Here is an 18907-nt window from a genome sequence, read left to right on the forward strand (position 1 = left end):
TGAGGCTCCAGAACCAATCCATTTGTTAGTCATAACCTCCAAAACTACAGGTTCTCTTCTGAAAATGGCAGGAATAAATGGCCTCAGTTTACATCTGTGCGTTGCCCTGAATCCCACATGTTCTAATTTTGTTTTGTAACCTCTTGTGTGTCACCTTATCGAAGATCATCTGAAATTCCAAATATGTAAACTGCATTTGCAACCAATAGAATAATTTTCCCTTAACTGTTCTATTGGTTAAAACCTCAAAAAAAAAGTTTCATTCATTTCTGAAACACTATTTACCTTTTGTAAGTCTCTGCTCTCCACCTAATCACGTTAATGATTAAAATATTCAAAATTTAAAATCTGGCAATCATTTATCAGTATGTAAGTTCCTGTCTGCAAAATTTGTCACATTGTAGTTGGTCAGATAATGCTGTTGTCAGGAAGAAGCTATTCTAATGTGGTTTTTATCTGAAGAGTTTGAACAATATATGCTTTTCTTTTCAATGACTCTACAATCAGTTTTTTAAAAAAGTCTCATACTTCTAGACCTCCATTATTTTGAGTTTTTAATTAAAAAAAATTGTTTAATGGAAAAGAAGCTAAAACTCTAAAAGCAAACCAATATTTTTAAGTAGATCCTAGTGAAATGTTTCGATTGATTTGAAATGACAATGACCCAACCTAAATTGCATTGGTGTGGATCTTGATTTTTCAAGATGAAAGAATTTGGATTGCATTGTTCAGACTCCTTCCCTTCCTTATGTGCTAGACTCTTCCTCTGACACTCCAGTGACTGCTCCTTTCCATTTCTTCTAGATCTCTCCCACAATTATGTACCCATACATCCCAACAGTTATCATATTTTTCCATTTCAAGGTGGCATCATTTGCATGTAATTTATCCCAGGATCATTCTGTGTGCCTGTGCCCAATTGCCGTCTTCCTTGAGGAGCTCAGTTGCTTTGTGTTGATCAATGAAGCTTGGAGCTCAGCACCATACAACTTCATTCCTTAATGCTTCTGGAGCCATCTCATATTGCTATAATAGTCCTTCATTTGTCTTCACATTTCTTGGCATAATATTTAAAGGTGTAACTTGCTAGGTAATAAGACAGTCCTCAGGTTAGCAAGAGCTGAGTTTTCTCATGCCACCAAGAAGGTAAATGGCATTGTTCACAGAGAATGTTTCTGTGACACCAGAAACACGAGGCACATGTGGCAATACATTCAAATAATAACAGACTACAAGTTCATGCTGCACATCAAAGACAGTGACGCCTCTTGATGGGCTGAACGTTTTTTACGCTTGGTTTGATGCATAGGACAATGCATTGGCAATTTGATTTTTTTTTTCCCCCCTCCTCCCCTGAGGAGCAAGTACTCTGTCTGGCCACAGCTGATCTGAGAAAGACCCTAGCCAGAGTCACTTAAAGCAGTGGGGCCTGGTAACGTACCTGGTCTGATGCTGAGGCACCATGCAGAGAGTCTAACAGACATCTTCAATATCTCTGGAATGGTCTACTGTCCCCTGAAGCTTCAAGGTGGCCACCATCATCCTGGTGCCCAAGAGGGTGACAGTAACCTGCGTCAACCACCTCCAATTTTTACAAGAGCACCATCAAGAGTATCCTGACCAGCTGTATCACCATTTAGTATGGGAATTGCAAGGCATCTGACCACAAGTCCCTGCAACATTTGGCAAGGACTGCTGGGAGGATCATCAAGGACTCTGTTTCTCTCGCCCCTCAATCCGGTAGAGATACTTATCAGGAGTTCTGTGTACACAGTGCCTCTAGCATTGTCAGTGATCACTCCCATCCATCCGACAATCTCTTTGAACCCCTATCATCAGGCAGGAGGTACCGTAGCATTAGGACTAGAACTGTTAGGATGGGAAACAGCTTCCTCCCCCAGGCTGCTGAACTCCCTGCTACTGCTCAGGTTTAATCATGTATGGAACACCAGTTATGTGTTTACTTTTTCACTTGTATCATATATGCACCTTATTATTTGTTAATTTAGTTTGGTAATGTTACTTTGTGTGTGAGTTATATGTACTATTTTGTGCATCTTGGTCTGGAAGAATGCTGTTTCATTTGGCAATATCAATGAGTACAGTTAAATGATAATAAACTGAACTTGTACTTGATCTCCATCTCTTCTCTGTAGTTCTATTACTTTTTCCTCCTGCTGCATTGTTGCAAGTCGATGTTCATCACTGCAGCTCAGCTGAATGTAATTTTCATGCCATTGAAATGCTTTGCTTTGATATCTTATGCCTTTCAATGTCTTAAAATATCCATCGAATTTGAATTTCTTTTTGTTCAATGTTTCATTTCATTTGCATTCTATTTCTTGTGTATATGTTGTCACGTTGTTGATCAGTGGAATTTAAGCAACCAGCAGTATCAACCTCTAATTAATCAAAATTACTAAATTTCATTCACAAAATGACATTTTCTGAACTGGCCTTTTGAGAAACTTTTATTTAAATAAGGCTTTGTGAAATTATTTACTTGGTTAAGTGAGTGTAATTTGTCTCAATGCAGATGAGGAAGGTGTTACACTGACTATAGATCGCATTGATCCTGGACGAGAAGTTGCTGGGCATTCTGACAAGGTTCCCACAGCACTTCTTCCTGGTGATTTCCTGATTCCATGTACAGTTGATACTCAAGGACCTGCTTCTAGAGACATCAATGTCTATACATCTGAGGATTTCCATGCTGCATTTAAGGTAATTACATATGAATGACAGAACAATATTGAATTTTAAGAATACTTATGTAGGCATTTTCTGAAATGACTCAAAAGATTTTCTTTTTTCACATCCCTCTTTTTCTACTTTTGTTAATCTGGCATTGGCTACAAACTCTGGTTTCCTATATGAGAGAAAACTATTTGGGTTGTTCTGCTTTTTTTGTTGTATTCTACTGTGAATTTTCTCTTTGAGATGTAACCTATCATTTTATATCTTGCCTTTGATCTTTCAGCAACTTAAACACACTTTCCTGGTGGAACAGTGGTTCATTCATATGATTTTCAGTTTTGTATATTACATTCAGTTTTTATGATGTGATCTCTTGTTTTCATTTCCAGGCTTTGATAATTGTGTCAAAGTATAGTAAATATTAATTACATCAAATGATTGATTTCTTTCTAGATCCCTTTGCAAACTTATTTTTTATATTTTATAATGTACTACTGGAGTCAATGTAGCTTACTCTGAATGCATGGTGCTTTGACATAGCTTTATGGATTTGAACTCATCTTTTTGGGTTAGAATGATAATGTTGAAGTCTATACGGACATTAGTAATTTTGTCTATTCTAATTTACCAGGCACTACACTACTACTGTAGTGGCAAGGAAACAATCGACTCTTCTAGACTTCTTACAATGAGAGGACATATTACATGCATGGACCAATTGGATAACCTAACCCTGGAACTTCGCTGGGCAGCTGTTACAATAGCAATAGTCTTTGAAGCTATTCCAATCAATAAAATTCCCATAATCCCTACAGCTTTGGCAAGAAATTTAACCAGCCCACTTAATATTGCTCAGATTCAAGGAACATACAAATTTGGGTGAGTTGGGCATGAAAACATTGAAAATATATGCACTAATGGGAAATTCTAAGATGCCATATTCAAATTTGTTGCATTTGTTCACATATGATGATTCTGAAAGCCTGTTTTTGTTTAAAGAAATTTGCTGCTGAAGGCATTATATGAATATAGGTAAGCATCTGGTGGTGCTTTGCAATAGTATCATCAAGCAATTTAACAAGATATTTAATCTGGTTTTGAGGGAGAAACAGGCTTTGTGATATTAGGATGCAAATGGTTAAGGAAAAAAAGACTTCTGCTTTTTGTGGGGTCCCATCATGTTTTACAGCTAACAATGTACTTTTAGAGCTGTAAGCTCAAATATAGAAAATGGTCATTATATTCACAGCACTATGGTAATTACCCAGAGAACAGTTTTATCGTGTTAGGGAGAAGGAGTGCTATGGCAGTTGAGAGAGAATTTTTAGAACAGTGGGGAAAGAATTGCTGTATTGACAGCAAGCATAAACTCCATGAAGAAGATAAGTCTCCTGTGCTGTAATAATTCAAAAATTCTTTAAAAATGGGTATTAGTTTGCTGTTGTTTGTACAACAGTGTTGAAATATTTTGTATTCACTCAACCAAGTAAACAATTTCACAAAGCCTTTGAGACAGTCCAAAAGACACTATTCTCTCAGCACTGAAACATAAACTTGTTTTTATGAGCTCCCATTACTGGAGTGCTAATTCAGTACCCTGCACTAAAATATTGGCAAGTCAGAAAAGTTTATGGAAACTACACATCTAAGGCATTAGCATCTGCAAGAATGAAATATAACCAATGAAGAGTAAACAGAGAATATCGGTGGAGTTGGAAATGGTCTTTGCAATAATTGCTGCTAGAAAAAGCCCATCCAGACCAGAACTGAATGCATTAAAACCATTTTGCCAGGAATTATGTTAATCAATTTAATATAAAAAATTCCATTGACTTGTGTTTTGGAAAATAAACTTTCACTTCTATTAGTGAAGCAGTTAAATTTACTATCTTTAGCTTTACTAGTGGAGTGGTGCCACAGCAACAACCCGGCACTCAACATCAGTAAGAAGAAAGAGCTGATTGTGGACTTCAGGAGGGGTAAGACGAAGGAACACATACCAATCCTCATAGAGGGATCAGAAGTGGAGAGAGGGAGCAGTTTCAAGTTTCTGGGTGTCAAGATCTCTGAGGATCTAACCTGGTTCCAACATATCGATGTAGTTTTAAAGAAGGCAAGACAGCGGCTATACTTTATTAGGAGCTTGAAGAAATTTGGCATGCCAACAAATACACTCAAAAACTTATATAGTTTTACCGTGGAGAGCATTCTGACAGGCTGCATCACTATCTGGTATTGGGGGGCACTACTGCATAGGACCGAAAGAAGTTGCAGAATGTTGTAAATCTAGTCAGCTCCATCTTGGGTACTAGCCTACAAAGTACCCGGACACCTTTAGGGAGCGGTGTCTCAGAAAGGCAGCGTCCATTATTAAAGACCTCCAGCACCCAGGAAATGCACTTTTCTCACTGTTACCATCAGGTAGGAGGTACAGAAGCCTGAAGGCACACACTCAGCGATTCAGGAACAGCATCTTTCCCCTCACTCCAAGGAGGTGTTCTCCTTGGACACTACCTCACTATTTTTAATATACAGTATTTCTGTTTTTTGCATGTTTTTTAAAATCTATTCAATATATGTATTGTTTACTTATTTTTTCTTTTCTATATTATGTATTGCATTGAACTGCTGCTGCTATGTTAACAAATTTCATGTCGCATGCCAGTGATAATAAGCTTGATTCTGATATTCCCAGGATGGTTTTTTAATGTGTATATAGTTTACATTTTTGGAGACTTTAATAACTTCATAAGCCTGCAGTGTTTAAGTTTTCAATCTTGCCTCAGGTCATTTCATATTAAGGAAACACAGAATCTATTTTGATGGGTGTTGTTAGTAAGCAACTGATAATTAGAATGAAAGCCTTGAATTTGAAACTATCTATTATGTGCATTAACTGCTATTACCAGAGAATGATATTCTCATTATTTAGAGGAAAAGTATTATACTTGCTATCTCATCTACCTCTTTGATCTAACTTTAGAAATGCTTTGGAAGCTGACTCAAAATAAACAGCCAGAAATTAGCAATGAGAACTGTTTTGTGGCAAATAATGATGTTGCTATATTTGCATAAAAATGCCAACTTGCAAAGAATGCACATTGTAAATCAAAGTACTTGCCTGGAAAATTATCTCAGTAAACAAGGAATTTCCATTGGAGGCAATATTTTAGTAATTGTTTTTTTTTCCACAGTTGTTGGGAATGAGTCATACCAGATATAATCATATTTTAAAATTTGATTTTAAAATATCAGTGGCCACACATTTTAATTCCATGTCCCATTCCCATTCTGATATGTCTATCCACTGCCTCCTCTACTGTAAAGATGAAGCCACACTCAGGTTGGAGGAACAACACCTTATATTCCATCTGGGTAGCCTCCAACCTAATGGCATGAACACTGATTTCTCAAACTTCCGCTAATGCCCCACCTCCCCCTCGTACCCCATCCGTTATTTATATACACACATTCTTTCTCTCTCTCTCTTTCTCTCTCTGTCCCTCTCACTATATCCCTTGTCCATCCTCTGGGTTTCCCCCCCTCCCCCTTTTTCCCTGGGCCTCCTGTCCCATGATCCTCTCATATCCTTTTTGCCAACTGTCCAGCTCTTGGCTCCATCCCTCCCCCTCCTGTCTTCTATCATTTTGGATCTCCCCCCCCACTTTCAAATCTCTTACTAACTCTTCTTTCAGTTAGTCCTGACAAAGGGTCTTGGCCCGAAACGTCAACTATACCTCTTCCTAGAGATGCTGCCTGGCCTGCTGCGTTCACCAGCAACTTTGATGTGTGTTGCTTGAATTTCCAGCATCTGCAGAATTCCTCGTGTTTGGATATTTTAAAATTTTTGTGGTTTAAATTGTAAGTTGGCTCACAAGAAAATATTTAAAAAATTGTGTCTTATAAATCGGCATTCAAAATGAAGGCCTGTTTAAAAAAGGGTGATTGCTTTTATTGTAGTTGTATTGCATGTATTGTAATTTTGAATATGATGCAGCTAACCCCAATGGTAGAAGAAGTTATGGCTAGTACTCTAATAAATTGTTAAATACAAATGCCATTGTTATGACATGTTTCTGTGGGATTAATGACCTTTGATCACATCATTTTATCTTTTTTATAAAATAATTTTGTTCACCCCCAAAATAGGTTTAAAAATAAAATATAAATCCACAGTTCAGTCTTGTTATAAAGGGTTTAAACATCCAATTTATTATAGGTGTTTGCTGCATTGCTCTAAAACATTCAGATACTGTTGGGATTTTTGCTATGATTCTAATTGTTCATTGTAACTTAACTGCTTTCAGAAGTAGTTATGGCAGGAGACTAGGAGTCACCTACTGACATTAATATACATCTTATATATTTCACTTGATTATTAGCAAGCTTTCTCAATATTTTGTAATTTTCTTAGCTTTTTTGTAATTATTTATACATGTTTGGATGATAGTTACGACTCGTATTTTGTATCTGTTACAAGGTGTTGTATAATATCAAGAGTATTTAATTACAGTGATTTAAGTTTTTAAATATATTTTGTGCTAACAGCTGGTGAAAAGATGTTGTTTAAATTACAGATACCTTACAATGGATCAGACACGCAAGCTTCTATTGATACTTGAATCTGATCCGAAAGTGCTCACTTTGCCTCTTGTAGGAATGTAAGTATAATATGGTAAGCCATGTTAAGGGATCTTTGAGTGGAGTTTAAAACTTGGCCTATATTTCGCTTAATGAGAAATTGGGATATGTTTCATTATCTGAATGACAAAATTCTGATGGGTGCTTTGTGGTGGTACGGGAATGGTGAAACTCAATACTTTACAATAGATATTCTGAGGTATTTTTATACTTTGATACTAAGAATTTGCTTTCACTAATCTTCAGTCAAAATTATGAATTGGAATATTTCAAGTATGTTGGATTTTGATTTGCATATATTAATATTAGACTGTCAGTAGTGCTATTTTATATAACTGAAGTGCTGTTCTAATTCTTTACACCTTTGGTATTCTAGCTGGTTGAGTGGTGCTACTCATGTACATAGTCCTCAAGTTTGGGCCTGCTGCTTGAGATATCTTTTCAGTTCTTCCATTCAAGAGAGGTAAGGTTCAACAACTTAAATCAGTCTGTAATTGAAGTACAGTTTTACAACTTCTACTGTTTTAAAAAGTCCATAATGTTACCTGTTGAATTTAAGAACTAAACTAATATTCTCACGGGGTGCTTCTCATGGAAACCTTTGCAGTGCTGTGCCTGTATTATAAGACCATAAGATATACTGTAGGACAGGGGTCCCCAACCTTTCTCGCACTGTGGACCGGTTTCATATTGACAATATTCTTGCGGACCGGTCGACCGGGGGGGGGGGGGGGGTTGGTAGGGTTGCCAACGGACAAGAGTAGCAGTCAAATACGTTGTGTTTACCCTGAGAAAGACTACAATAACCATGAAGCCTTGTGCAGGCACCAGTGTGCACGCGTGACTTGCGCATGCGTGTACGATTTTTTCCTACAAATCGTTTTTGGCGATTCTGTTTGGGGGGAGGTGTTAATCACGACCGGAATATCAGTGATAAGTGGCTAATACACTCAATTTCCTTTCTAAAAGGGTTTATCTAACGAATTTAATATTAAACACACAGTGCATATTTTCCTTGCATGAATATAGTGATAAGTCAATTATCAGGGGAGGACAGGGGAACTTGAAGTAAGTGTTGAATGAACTTCCAGTAGGAGTGGTAGAGGCAGGTTTGATATTATCATTTAAAGAAAAATTGGATAGGTATATGGACAGGAAAGAAATGGAGGGTTATGGGCTGAGTGCAGGTCGGTGGGACTAGGTGAGAGTAGGGTTCGGCATGGACTAGAAAGGGAGAGATGGCCTGTTTCCGTGCTGTAATTGTTATATGGTTACATAAGTCAATAGCATCATAACATTTTAAGTAACGTTTGTATATTAAACACACCACATATTTCCCCGTATGAACATATAAAATCATTGCAACACACCAATATCATTGAATCAGTGGGAGTCCTGGGCTTGTTTTCCTGCAACAAGACGGTCCTATCGAGGAGTGATGGGAGACAGCGATAGTCGAAGGGGGTTCCTTATGTCCAGTCTATTCCGCAATTTAGTTTTCGTTGTATTCATTGCAGAGATATGTTGGAAATGGAAGCAACATTTTCAGTGCTTTCGTGGCTATCTCAGGATTTTGAGCCTTGACTTTGATCCAGAATGCCGACAGATGTTATGTCAAACATACTTTCCAGCCCGCCATCATTTGCAAGCTCGAGGAGTTGATCTCCTTCCCGCGCTGACATGGATAATGCGCGGGTAATGACCGCACATGCATGCAAGCCCAACAGGGCGTGACGGGGAATGAGGAAAGGTGCAGCTCACTCATATCGCCAAATCATATCGTTTCCTCGTGGCCTGGTAGCACATGCTTTATGGCCCGGTACCGGTCCGCGGCCCAGTGGTTGGGGACCACTGCCGTAGGAGCAGAAGTAGGCCATTTCTCCCATCAAGTCTGCTCTGTCATTCAATCATGGGCTGATCCAATTCTTCCAGCCATCCCCACTCCCCTGCCTTCTCCCCATACCCTTTGATGCCCTGGCTTCGGGGTTCCCCTGAACCTTATTATTTTCATCGCACTTCTCTGGTCTGCGATCTTTAACACTGAAGATGACAGGAACAGTCTAATAGACTAGATCTTGCCAGCTATTACTGGCAATTCTAAAGGGAATACTAGCCTAGCTGATTAATTGTCAGTATGTCTTGGATTTCTGTGCCTGGACTATCTAACACCAAAGTCCAAAGTTTAAATATTTAGAAAGCCAGAGCTTGTTGAGATTTCATCATTTTTATACTCTCTTCTTGACATTGATAATAAATTTACTTAGAACTTTTAAATTAAAATAATCTAAGTACATATATGTCACCATATACAACCCTGAGATTCATTTTCTTGTGGGCATACACAGTAAATACTAAGAAACTAACAGAATCAATGAAAGACTATATCCAACAGATCAGACAAACAACCAATGTGCAAACAACACCAAGCTGCAAATACAAAAGGAAAAATGAATAGTTTTAAATAAAGAAGCAATAAATATCAAGAACATGACATGAAGATCTCTTGAAAGTGTGTCCATAGATTGTGAGAATAGTTCAGTGATGGGGCGAGTGAAGTTATCCCCACTGGTTCAAGAGCCTGATGGTTGAGAGCAAATAACTATTTCTGCACCTGGTGGTGTGGGCCATGTGCGTCCTGAGGCTTCTGTACCACCTTCCTGAGGGGAACAGTGAAAAGAAAGCGTGGCCTGGGTGGTGGGAGTCCTTGATGATGGATGCTGCTTTCCTGCGACAGTGCTGCACGTAGATGTGCTCAATGGTGGGGAGGGCTTTACCCGTGATGGTCTGGGTTGTATCCACTACTTTTTTGGAGGATTTTCCATTCAAGGACATTGGCGCTTCTGTACTAGACCATGATGTAGCCAGTCAATATACTCTCCAGTACACATCTATAGACATTTGTCAAAGTTTTGAGATGTCATAATCATTTTGATTATTTGTATCTTTTATGTTCATTTAGAAGAAGTTATTCTAATACAGAACATGGCACCAGATCAGCAAGATCTCACCTACTTCAAGTTCCTTCCAATTTGCACACTACCCACACTTGGCGACAAACTATTTTTTAACAAGCTATTGTGCAAAAATTAATATTGTGATTACATAGCCATATTTATTTTGAACTATGTTTTGGACTACATTCTTATATAAATTTCTTTGCAATAACTTTATTTCTTTAATAGGATTTTTACAAATGAGAAGAGAAGTTTTCTTCTAGTTCTGTACTCAATTACGCACAAGCAGCCAGAATTCTATGAATGCTATCCTTGTGGTGAAGAAAAATTGGATTTCCAACTACTTACCAGTACTGAAATATTAAATCTGTGTACTGTAAGTATAATGGTTTGTTCATAGAAAGCATTCCACTTTTCAACACCTGGAATTTTTTAAAATGTTAGAACCTAACATTAACATATTAGTTTTGTTAGCATAAACCAATTTAACTGGCCTTCACCTGGTGACAAACTGACACAATTACACTGACGTTTCAGCTTTAATTTCAGTTGTTGATTCCACAGTCAGAGACAAATTGAACCTTATTAATTATTTTCCTTTTTTTGATCTCTATCTTATGGTTTTCCCTCCCCTTCTCTGAAATTTACTACTTTTCTCCATTCACTGACATGAAATATAAGCTCCTGTGTTTTTTCACTTTTCATGGTTCCTGCCTGACTTTTTGAGCATTTTTTTGTTTTTATTTTGCTTTTCCAGAGTATGCAGTAGCTTTTGGTTTCATGATTGTTGCTTTTGAAGCAGGGAGTTGTGGAACTGATGGAAAACTCCTACAAAGGAGAAGGAAGTTTACTTTTTTTTCATATGTTTGATAAAGTCCAGCATTGATTATCCATCCTTAATTTCCCCTGAAAAGGTGGCATTATTGAAAACACTATAGTCCTCCTGGTAAATTTATTTCCCAATCACCTTGAATACAGATAAAAAAACATATATTGCAATACTGGAGGATGCATGGTGCCTGTGTTGTTACTTTACTAGTTATAGCTTGGGGAAAGACCAGCAGGATCAAAAGTGCAGGTTTGATGCTGCTGCAAGGATCCTGCCTTTTCATGAGCTCTTGCTGTAACATGGTTGTAAATGCTCCTTCCTTGTCTTTTGGCACTGAAGTACTGGCCATCACCTTTGAGGATGTTTTTGATATTCTGCTCTTCCCAATAACCGTTTAATGTCCATCACTGCTTAAGATTAAATGTAACAAGGCTGCAGATGTTTGATTTGTTGATTGTGGAGGTTTTTAATCTCTGTTGCTCGATATACTGTTTTTGCTACTTCATGTAATCCTATTGGTAGCTTTGTTTGGTTGGTATACCATTTTGTACACCTATACTACTCCTGGGTTATCCATCTGTACTCAAAGACCAAATTTGGAGGTATTAGGAAACTAATTGCTGTTCAGGCAGGGCTCTCTGTTTGACGACAAGTGACTGGTGAAGGCCCAATATGCTTAATATATGTCCATCAAAGTTTCTTTCAGTTCCTGACTCAAAAACTCACATTTAGAGTGAGTTCTTTTAGAATTCTTTTGCATGAATCATTCATTGCCCAGCCTGCTCTCAACCTCCATCTTATTTTCCTTTACATACAACTGCCTCGTGTGATTATCCATATACAAAGTTAACCATCTATTTGGATGACATTTAGCTGCTGTGTTTATGTTCTCCACAACTGGGAGGACTGAAACCATAACAAAAACTTCTAATCAATCTCTTCCTTCTCACTCAATCAGATGGTTTATATCTTCATGTCTTACCTTCTGCATTGAAAAACATGGCTCATTTTAAAATTGCTTCTTTACTAGGCTCTGCTCACTCTATTAAGTTGACAATGTCACCTTCCTTCTTTCTTGTCCCTACAACTCCCTTTTGAAAGACCTTAGAAAATCCACCGCATCATTGAAATTTTAACCACCTTCCCATGCTGTCTTGACTTATAATGAAAATCATTTGACATGTCTTTCCATTTTAAAGTTAACTATGAATGCAAGTAATTATGAATGATCAATTGTAGATTCTAACTGTGTAACAGCTCAGTAAATGTTGATTTGCTAGTAATACTAAATCTACCTGATCACTCTGCTCTTTCATAGAAAGTTAATTGAGCAATTTAACAATTTTTTTTTCAGAACTCTGAGTCTTCAGGAAAACGGCCAATTGAATTTGAGCTCAGTGATGGAAATAAAAGTCCAGAAAATGATTTCTTTAAGGAGGTGGTTAACAATGTCATGGGGACCTCGTAAGTTTTGATCAGCATAATACAATGTACACTTACAAGTGGCCGTTTGGAGATTGGTTCCATTTAATATGAACATACTAATGCAAAGTGTTTCAGCTTGGAATCTCTTCTATTGATTATCTTCTTCTCCACAGTCACACTTTATTACTTAATTCTGTTTTACAGGAATTTTTAAAAAATCTAAATGCTGATGAAGGTCAATTTTCCATTTTCAATGAACAATGTATTTGTAACTTTATACATGATTCAGCGGTACTAACCTTGCCATACTCACTTACAGAGACAGAATCTTACAAATGTGGTAGTGGATTTGAAAACTCATTGTCAAAGCGCTCTATGCCCTGATTATAGAAAAACAAATCCGTCCAAAGATTGATTTAATTATCAGAAAGCTCACAATATTAAGTTTATGCAAAATGGCCTTTCTCTCCCCCGCCCTGCCCAAAATAGGGAAGATCTATTAAGAAGTATGATTGTTTACTGCAATCTAAATTTAGTTTGCATACAGTAGATATACAAAAATCAAAGTTCATCCTTGGGTTATGCAACCTTAAACAAGGCTAACATCTATTATCCATTCTTGATTTTACTTTTTGAAGCACCTGCAATCTGAATGTAGAAAAGTTATGAAAAAATTGATATGTTCTCAGGGCAGAAGAGTTTGTGATATAGATATAATCATGTTCCCAGTTATTTCTTGAACACTTCCTTCCAGGAAATGTAAAAACTGCATTGGCAGATTCTTCAGATGTATTCTAGAGGTGGCACTGCAGTGTGTAAATAGCACACTGGAGCCAGTGTGTTCCAAAGGCTGGTGGTGATAGTTAAGTTTGAAACCAGTAAGTGGGCTTTAAATTATGACAAGTGCTTTGTGCCAAATTGTGTTGAGCTTTTTGAATATTTGAAGTTGTTGTCAATCTAGGCAATAAAGTTTAATTTGTTCCTTGTAAACAGAGAAGAAGCAGGAAGTGAGACTGATGAAATTAGATGCATTGAAGGAATTTGCCCAAGTGCTAGTATTGTAGATATCTTGAAATAGTTAGATGTTTCAGATGTTGGGACTGAATAATTAATCATGGGAAATAGAAGGGATGCTGGATTTTGGATCAGTCTTTCATACCTCGATTATGGTAGATAACGTTTATAGGAAAGAAAGCTCTTAACATAATCTACCAGAAGGAAAAAATGCACTCTGTCAATTAATAGTGCTAAAGACCTCATAATCTGCATCTTGGGGCCCTTAAGAAAATGGCTGTATAGGTAGTTAGATGTAATGTATTAAAATTTCTTTGTTCTTGGGGGGGCGATCCCAAATAATTAGAAAGCCGTAAACAATTGGGCAGATAGCCTAAAATATTATTGTATGTCAGTTGTTAGGAAGACTGAAGCCACACTCTGAACATCTAATCAGTCTCTTCCTACATCCTGGCTCAACTGATCCACACTCTCTTGGTGCTTTTGTCTTCATAATTCCATTATAAAAGTTACTGACTTGAGTGGTGTTTCTTTGCCACTTTCCGCTATTCATTATTAAGGAGTTAAAAGCAAAATATTTTAAAAATCGTAAGGGTCAAGCATTTTTGAAAGGGAAATGTGAGATGGGAACTCAATGAAGTTGCACTACTTTATCGAATCCCCATTTAGAAAGCACTTCCAGAATGCACTTAGTAAGATGCCTCAAAAGTTTACCAAATAGGACACCAGGTTGATATGGAGTGGATGCTGTCTAACTAACATAAAATAAGGATAAAGTAATCATTTTTGGATTGTCAATCAATGCAATGCCACAGGGATGAGTGCTAGGACTTCAACTATTTGCCCTCTATTTTATGAATTTGGATGAAGGGAATGAGTGGTTGGTAGTCCATGAGACATTTACATACAATTATAATGAGTAACCAGAAAAGTTAATACTAGTGAGAAGAAATGGAAAGTATAACAGTAAAACTTTGACACAATTTTATGGGATGCAGGTGGGTTTCTGGCATGCACTATAAGTCTCAGTTTATGAAAATGTATCAGCATTGAGACCAAAAATGTCCACTGGGTTGATTGCTGAGATAAAGGGTTGCTTTATGAGGAGGTTTAAGATTGGGCCTACACATAGAATGAAAGATTTTATTCAAACACAGATTTGGGATGAGGTATTAAGAAGCTTCTTGCTCTATGGGATTAGCAAGAACTGGTGGATGTACATGTAGTGGCCACCTTGTTACTCACCTGAACATTTTGTTTTCAAAGATACTCTTCTGTACACCTCTGTTATAATGTGATTATTTGAGTTATTGTTGCCTTCTGTCAGCTTGAACCATCCTGGCCATTGTTCTCTGCCCTCAATAATGAGGTGTTTTCACCCATAGAACTGCTAAATCTCTGGTTGTTTTTTGTTTCTCGCACCATTCTCTGTAAACTCTAGAGACTTTTGCCTGAAAATCCCAGAAGATCATCAGTTTCTGAGATACTCAAACCAGCCCGTCTGGCACAAACAATCATTCCATGGTCAAAGTCACTTGTATAACATTTCTTCCTCTATTCTGATGTTTGATCTGAACAACAATTGAACATCTTGACCATGTCTGCATGTTTTTATGCATTGAGTTGCTGCCACATGATTGGCTGATTAGATATTTGCATTAACGAGCAGATATATCAAATAAAGTAGCCACTGAGTGTAGTTTTTGAATGGGAGATTGCCCATTCAATATCGAGATAAAAGAATTTTGAATCTGATGGTTGTGAACCCTTTGGAATTCTGTATCCCGAAAGTAGAGTCATTAATCAATATATTAAAGACTGAACATCCGAAACATCACTGATAAGACAGTTCTGAAGCATATGGGGAAAATGTGGGAAGGTGGTGGTGTTGGTTAAGAGTGGGTCAGGTACAAACTTTCTAAATGGTCAAACACAACAGCTGATTGGCCCATTTGTGCTCCTGCTTTTTATATTCTCTGGCAAGAGTTAATCATGTTCAAATGCATGGGTCTTCAATATTTAACTCCTATATTTTGGGTCGCCAAACCTTTGCTACATCTAGAATGCGCAGTTGTATTGTTATCAAACAGAATTAACTCTGTTGATTGTCATAGGTACATATGAGATCATGGGAACCTCAGAGGAGATCTGAAGCATCATTATTTACATTTTCAGTAGCCATACGTGGTGGACTATTAGCAGCTTCAGACTCCTGACGGAAATAGCTAAAGGTGCAAAGTTGTGCAAACCTTCAGTCCCCCGCAGGTGAAACACAGTGATAATACACTTGGATTGGATTGGACTGGACTAGACTGGGCAGCTCAGGATAGTCCCAAATAGACTTCCTCTTCATGTCGAAGGCAATCAGGCTCAGATTCACTGATGTCGCATTGGCGTTTTTCTATGGCCTCCTTCAGGTCTCCTGTCCTACAGTAGGACAAAAAGGTAGATGAAGATGCGGAAGTAGACCATCAGGCTGCTGAAGCCAAAGAGTATTAGGAAATCGGAGGGATTACACAGATTGGAGAACAGTGACTCTTTGACTTTCTGATTCACCAGTGAGAAGAAACCAAGGAGAGCAGCAAGAGGTTCTTCGTCAACAAAGGTGTTCAGAAAGCAGGACAGAAGAATTGTGCCAACTCCAGACAGACTTTCAGCAAGTTCCCTCTGAGAGGGGAACTCCCGAGGGATGAAGAGTCAGCAAGCTGTGCTGCATACCTTAAGATCTTCCAAGATCATCTTCAGATCCAGAGCCTGCTTTGTGAAACAGAATAAGGCGTACTTACACTGCTTCTTCCAAAAGATTCTCAGAGGAAGCTCTGTGATCTACAACCTTAAGGAAGAAGACAATTCAGTAACATTTTCACAGACAGACATATTGAGGATCTGTATGACAAAGATCAAGACAGCAGTGCCTCTCAGAACATCCTGTCCTTTATTTTGGCAGAGTTAGGCAATAGCAAGTAAGAGAGTCTGGATGAGCCATTGACCCTGGAGGAGCTGATCGGCTCCATCTATTCCTCTGGCATAAATAGAACAACTGGAAGCAACAACATACCAGCAGGGTTGCACTTGGCTTTGAGGGTCTAGATGGGCCCTGACCTAGTGCAGGTAAAATATGTTATGCTTCGTGTCAGACTCCATGGGGGAAGGTACCATTGCCCTCATCAGCAAGCAAGAGGAAGAGGACATCAGGGATTGGAGACCTATTTTATTTTGAATGTGGACCAGAAGGTCCTGTCCAAAGCCATTGCACACCAGGTCAATTCTGCTCCTAGACCATACGTGCATGTCAGAGGATGGCTGCCTTGTTAGTTTGGGCCAGGAAAAGTACTTTGACAGGATATCACACATGCACATGATGGGCATTCTTACCAAAACAGCTTTTGGGGAGGAAATCAGAATTGGATCCAATTGTTCTACACGGATTTCTATACTGCAATCCAAATTAATGGATGACAGACAGATAGTTTGCTCGTCATCAAGTCCAGAGTTGGGCAGGATTGTCCATTCACCCCTCTTGTATGTGTGCTGCATAGAGTCCTTTGCTGTATCTATTAGGAACAGCAAAAGTATAAGTAGAGTGATGATGCCAGGCAGTGGAGGTGCACAATTCAAAACTTCCCTGTATGTGAACAGTGTTGCTATCTTCTGCTCAGTGTGATGACCTGAAGTTGCCAAGGCATCTGGTTCAGAGAGGCTGAGGTATATAACAGCAATTTACTGGAGCAGATTGGGAAGGTAAAACAAAAATTGGATCTGTAGAAATAACTGAGTAGAATTTGGTTATCATGTATAACATGCTCTTGGGACTGTTGTACTTGATACAGGTGTGGCCTGTTCCTAACCCTTCTGCCTTAATAGTCGCCCGGATGTCTTCCATTTTATCTGGGGTCTAAGATGGAGCAAGTCTAGCTCCTTGGAGGATGGGGTCAAGTGTACCCAATGTGCGCTTATGATCACTTTAATGTGTGGATGTGTCAGGCAATATGTCACTATGTGCTAAGGTTCTACATGTCCCTGGTGTGGCAGAAGATTGGTCTGAACCCATTATCATTCAATTCCCTAGCCTACTGGAATTGCTGCACATGCATATGTGACAGATAAAGCTAATCTAATCACTACCTGTCCATTGTGGGAGAGTACTTACAAGTAAACACCTTTGATCACATCCATCAGGCAGTAATCAGTGTGGAACGTCCTGCAGATACTGTAGGACAAGGACACTATGAATACAGTGGGTGGTTCCCGAGCAGACTGTGGCAACCATCTTGCAGAATGCCTCATCACCAGGACTCGCCAACCAGCAGTGAGACCTTGCTTACCCAAAGGTGAAACCCTCAGGACAGTTGCAGTGTGGAAGAGATGGTAACCCACCTCTGCAAACTGGATTTGCTAAGAGAATTTGGAGACAGATATAAGGGTCCTCGGCGGCTGCAAAACTGAGGACTCTGCTGTTCTCAGGGTCACACATAGAGACTGATATCAAGTGTTGCTGGAGGTCATCATCTTGGTGAAAGACCCCCCCTTGGTCTTCCAACATAGCGAAATGTCTGTAAGGAACTGCTGCATCCTGACAGTCCAGGCTACAGGGCTACATGCTGAGGAATGCACTGAAGTTTGGTGCAGCTAATACAAAGTCAATGGGAAAAGACCACAGTATAGATGTTGCAGTATAGAGTGGTAGAGTTGGGTGGTGAAGTCCCTTGAACAATGAAAATGGCATATCACATCAGGGGGCATGAGTGCTATGGTGCTCTGCTTATTTGTTCTTTGTTTTTCTTAAGAAAAAACTTGCACTAATGGTAAATTGCTTTATTATTGCCACTGGTACTGAGGTACAGTACAGTGAAAACATCTTGAATGCAATTTATATGGATCTATTTAATAAAATCTGCATTGCAGTTTTACAAGGCAAGAACAGTAACAGTACAAAATAGTATTACAGTTATAAAGTGTGTGTCATAACAGGGTAGATTGTGAAGTCAAGAGTACATCTTATTGTACTAAGGAACTGCATTATAACAGTGGAAAAGAAACTGTCCTCTAGTCTGATACTACGTTCTATTAGGTTTTTATATCCTCTGCCTGGTGGGAGGAGGGAGAAGAGAGAATGTCCGGGGGGGGGTAGGGTGTCTGTGCTTACGCTGCTGCTTTACTAAGGCAGCAAGAAGCATAGACAGAGAGTCCATGGAGGGGAGGCTAGTTTCTGGGATGCGCTGATCTCTGCAGTTTCTTGTAGTCACAGGTGGAGCTGTTGCCATTCCAAGCCTTAATGCATCTGGATAGGATGCTTTCAATAGTGCGTTGATTTTTTTTTAAAAAAAGGACTGAATGTAATGCCATG

General features: G+C 38.6%; 1 protein-coding gene across 1 annotated transcript in view; it reads left to right on the forward strand.

Annotated features, from left to right (window-relative positions):
* stil (STIL centriolar assembly protein) overlaps positions 1-18907 on the forward strand; it is a 58387-nt gene that overhangs the window by 17191 nt on the left and 22289 nt on the right. The window contains exons 5-10 of the mRNA XM_072273778.1: positions 2537-2724; positions 3329-3576; positions 7275-7358; positions 7715-7801; positions 10521-10668; positions 12476-12585. Of these exons, the coding sequence (XP_072129879.1) occupies positions 2537-2724; positions 3329-3576; positions 7275-7358; positions 7715-7801; positions 10521-10668; positions 12476-12585 (865 nt within the window). The remainder of the gene's footprint in view (positions 1-2536; positions 2725-3328; positions 3577-7274; positions 7359-7714; positions 7802-10520; positions 10669-12475; positions 12586-18907) is intronic.

The sequence above is a fragment of the Mobula birostris genome, chromosome 12 (assembly GCF_030028105.1).
Source record: "Mobula birostris isolate sMobBir1 chromosome 12, sMobBir1.hap1, whole genome shotgun sequence".
NCBI lineage: Eukaryota > Metazoa > Chordata > Chondrichthyes > Myliobatiformes > Myliobatidae > Mobula > Mobula birostris.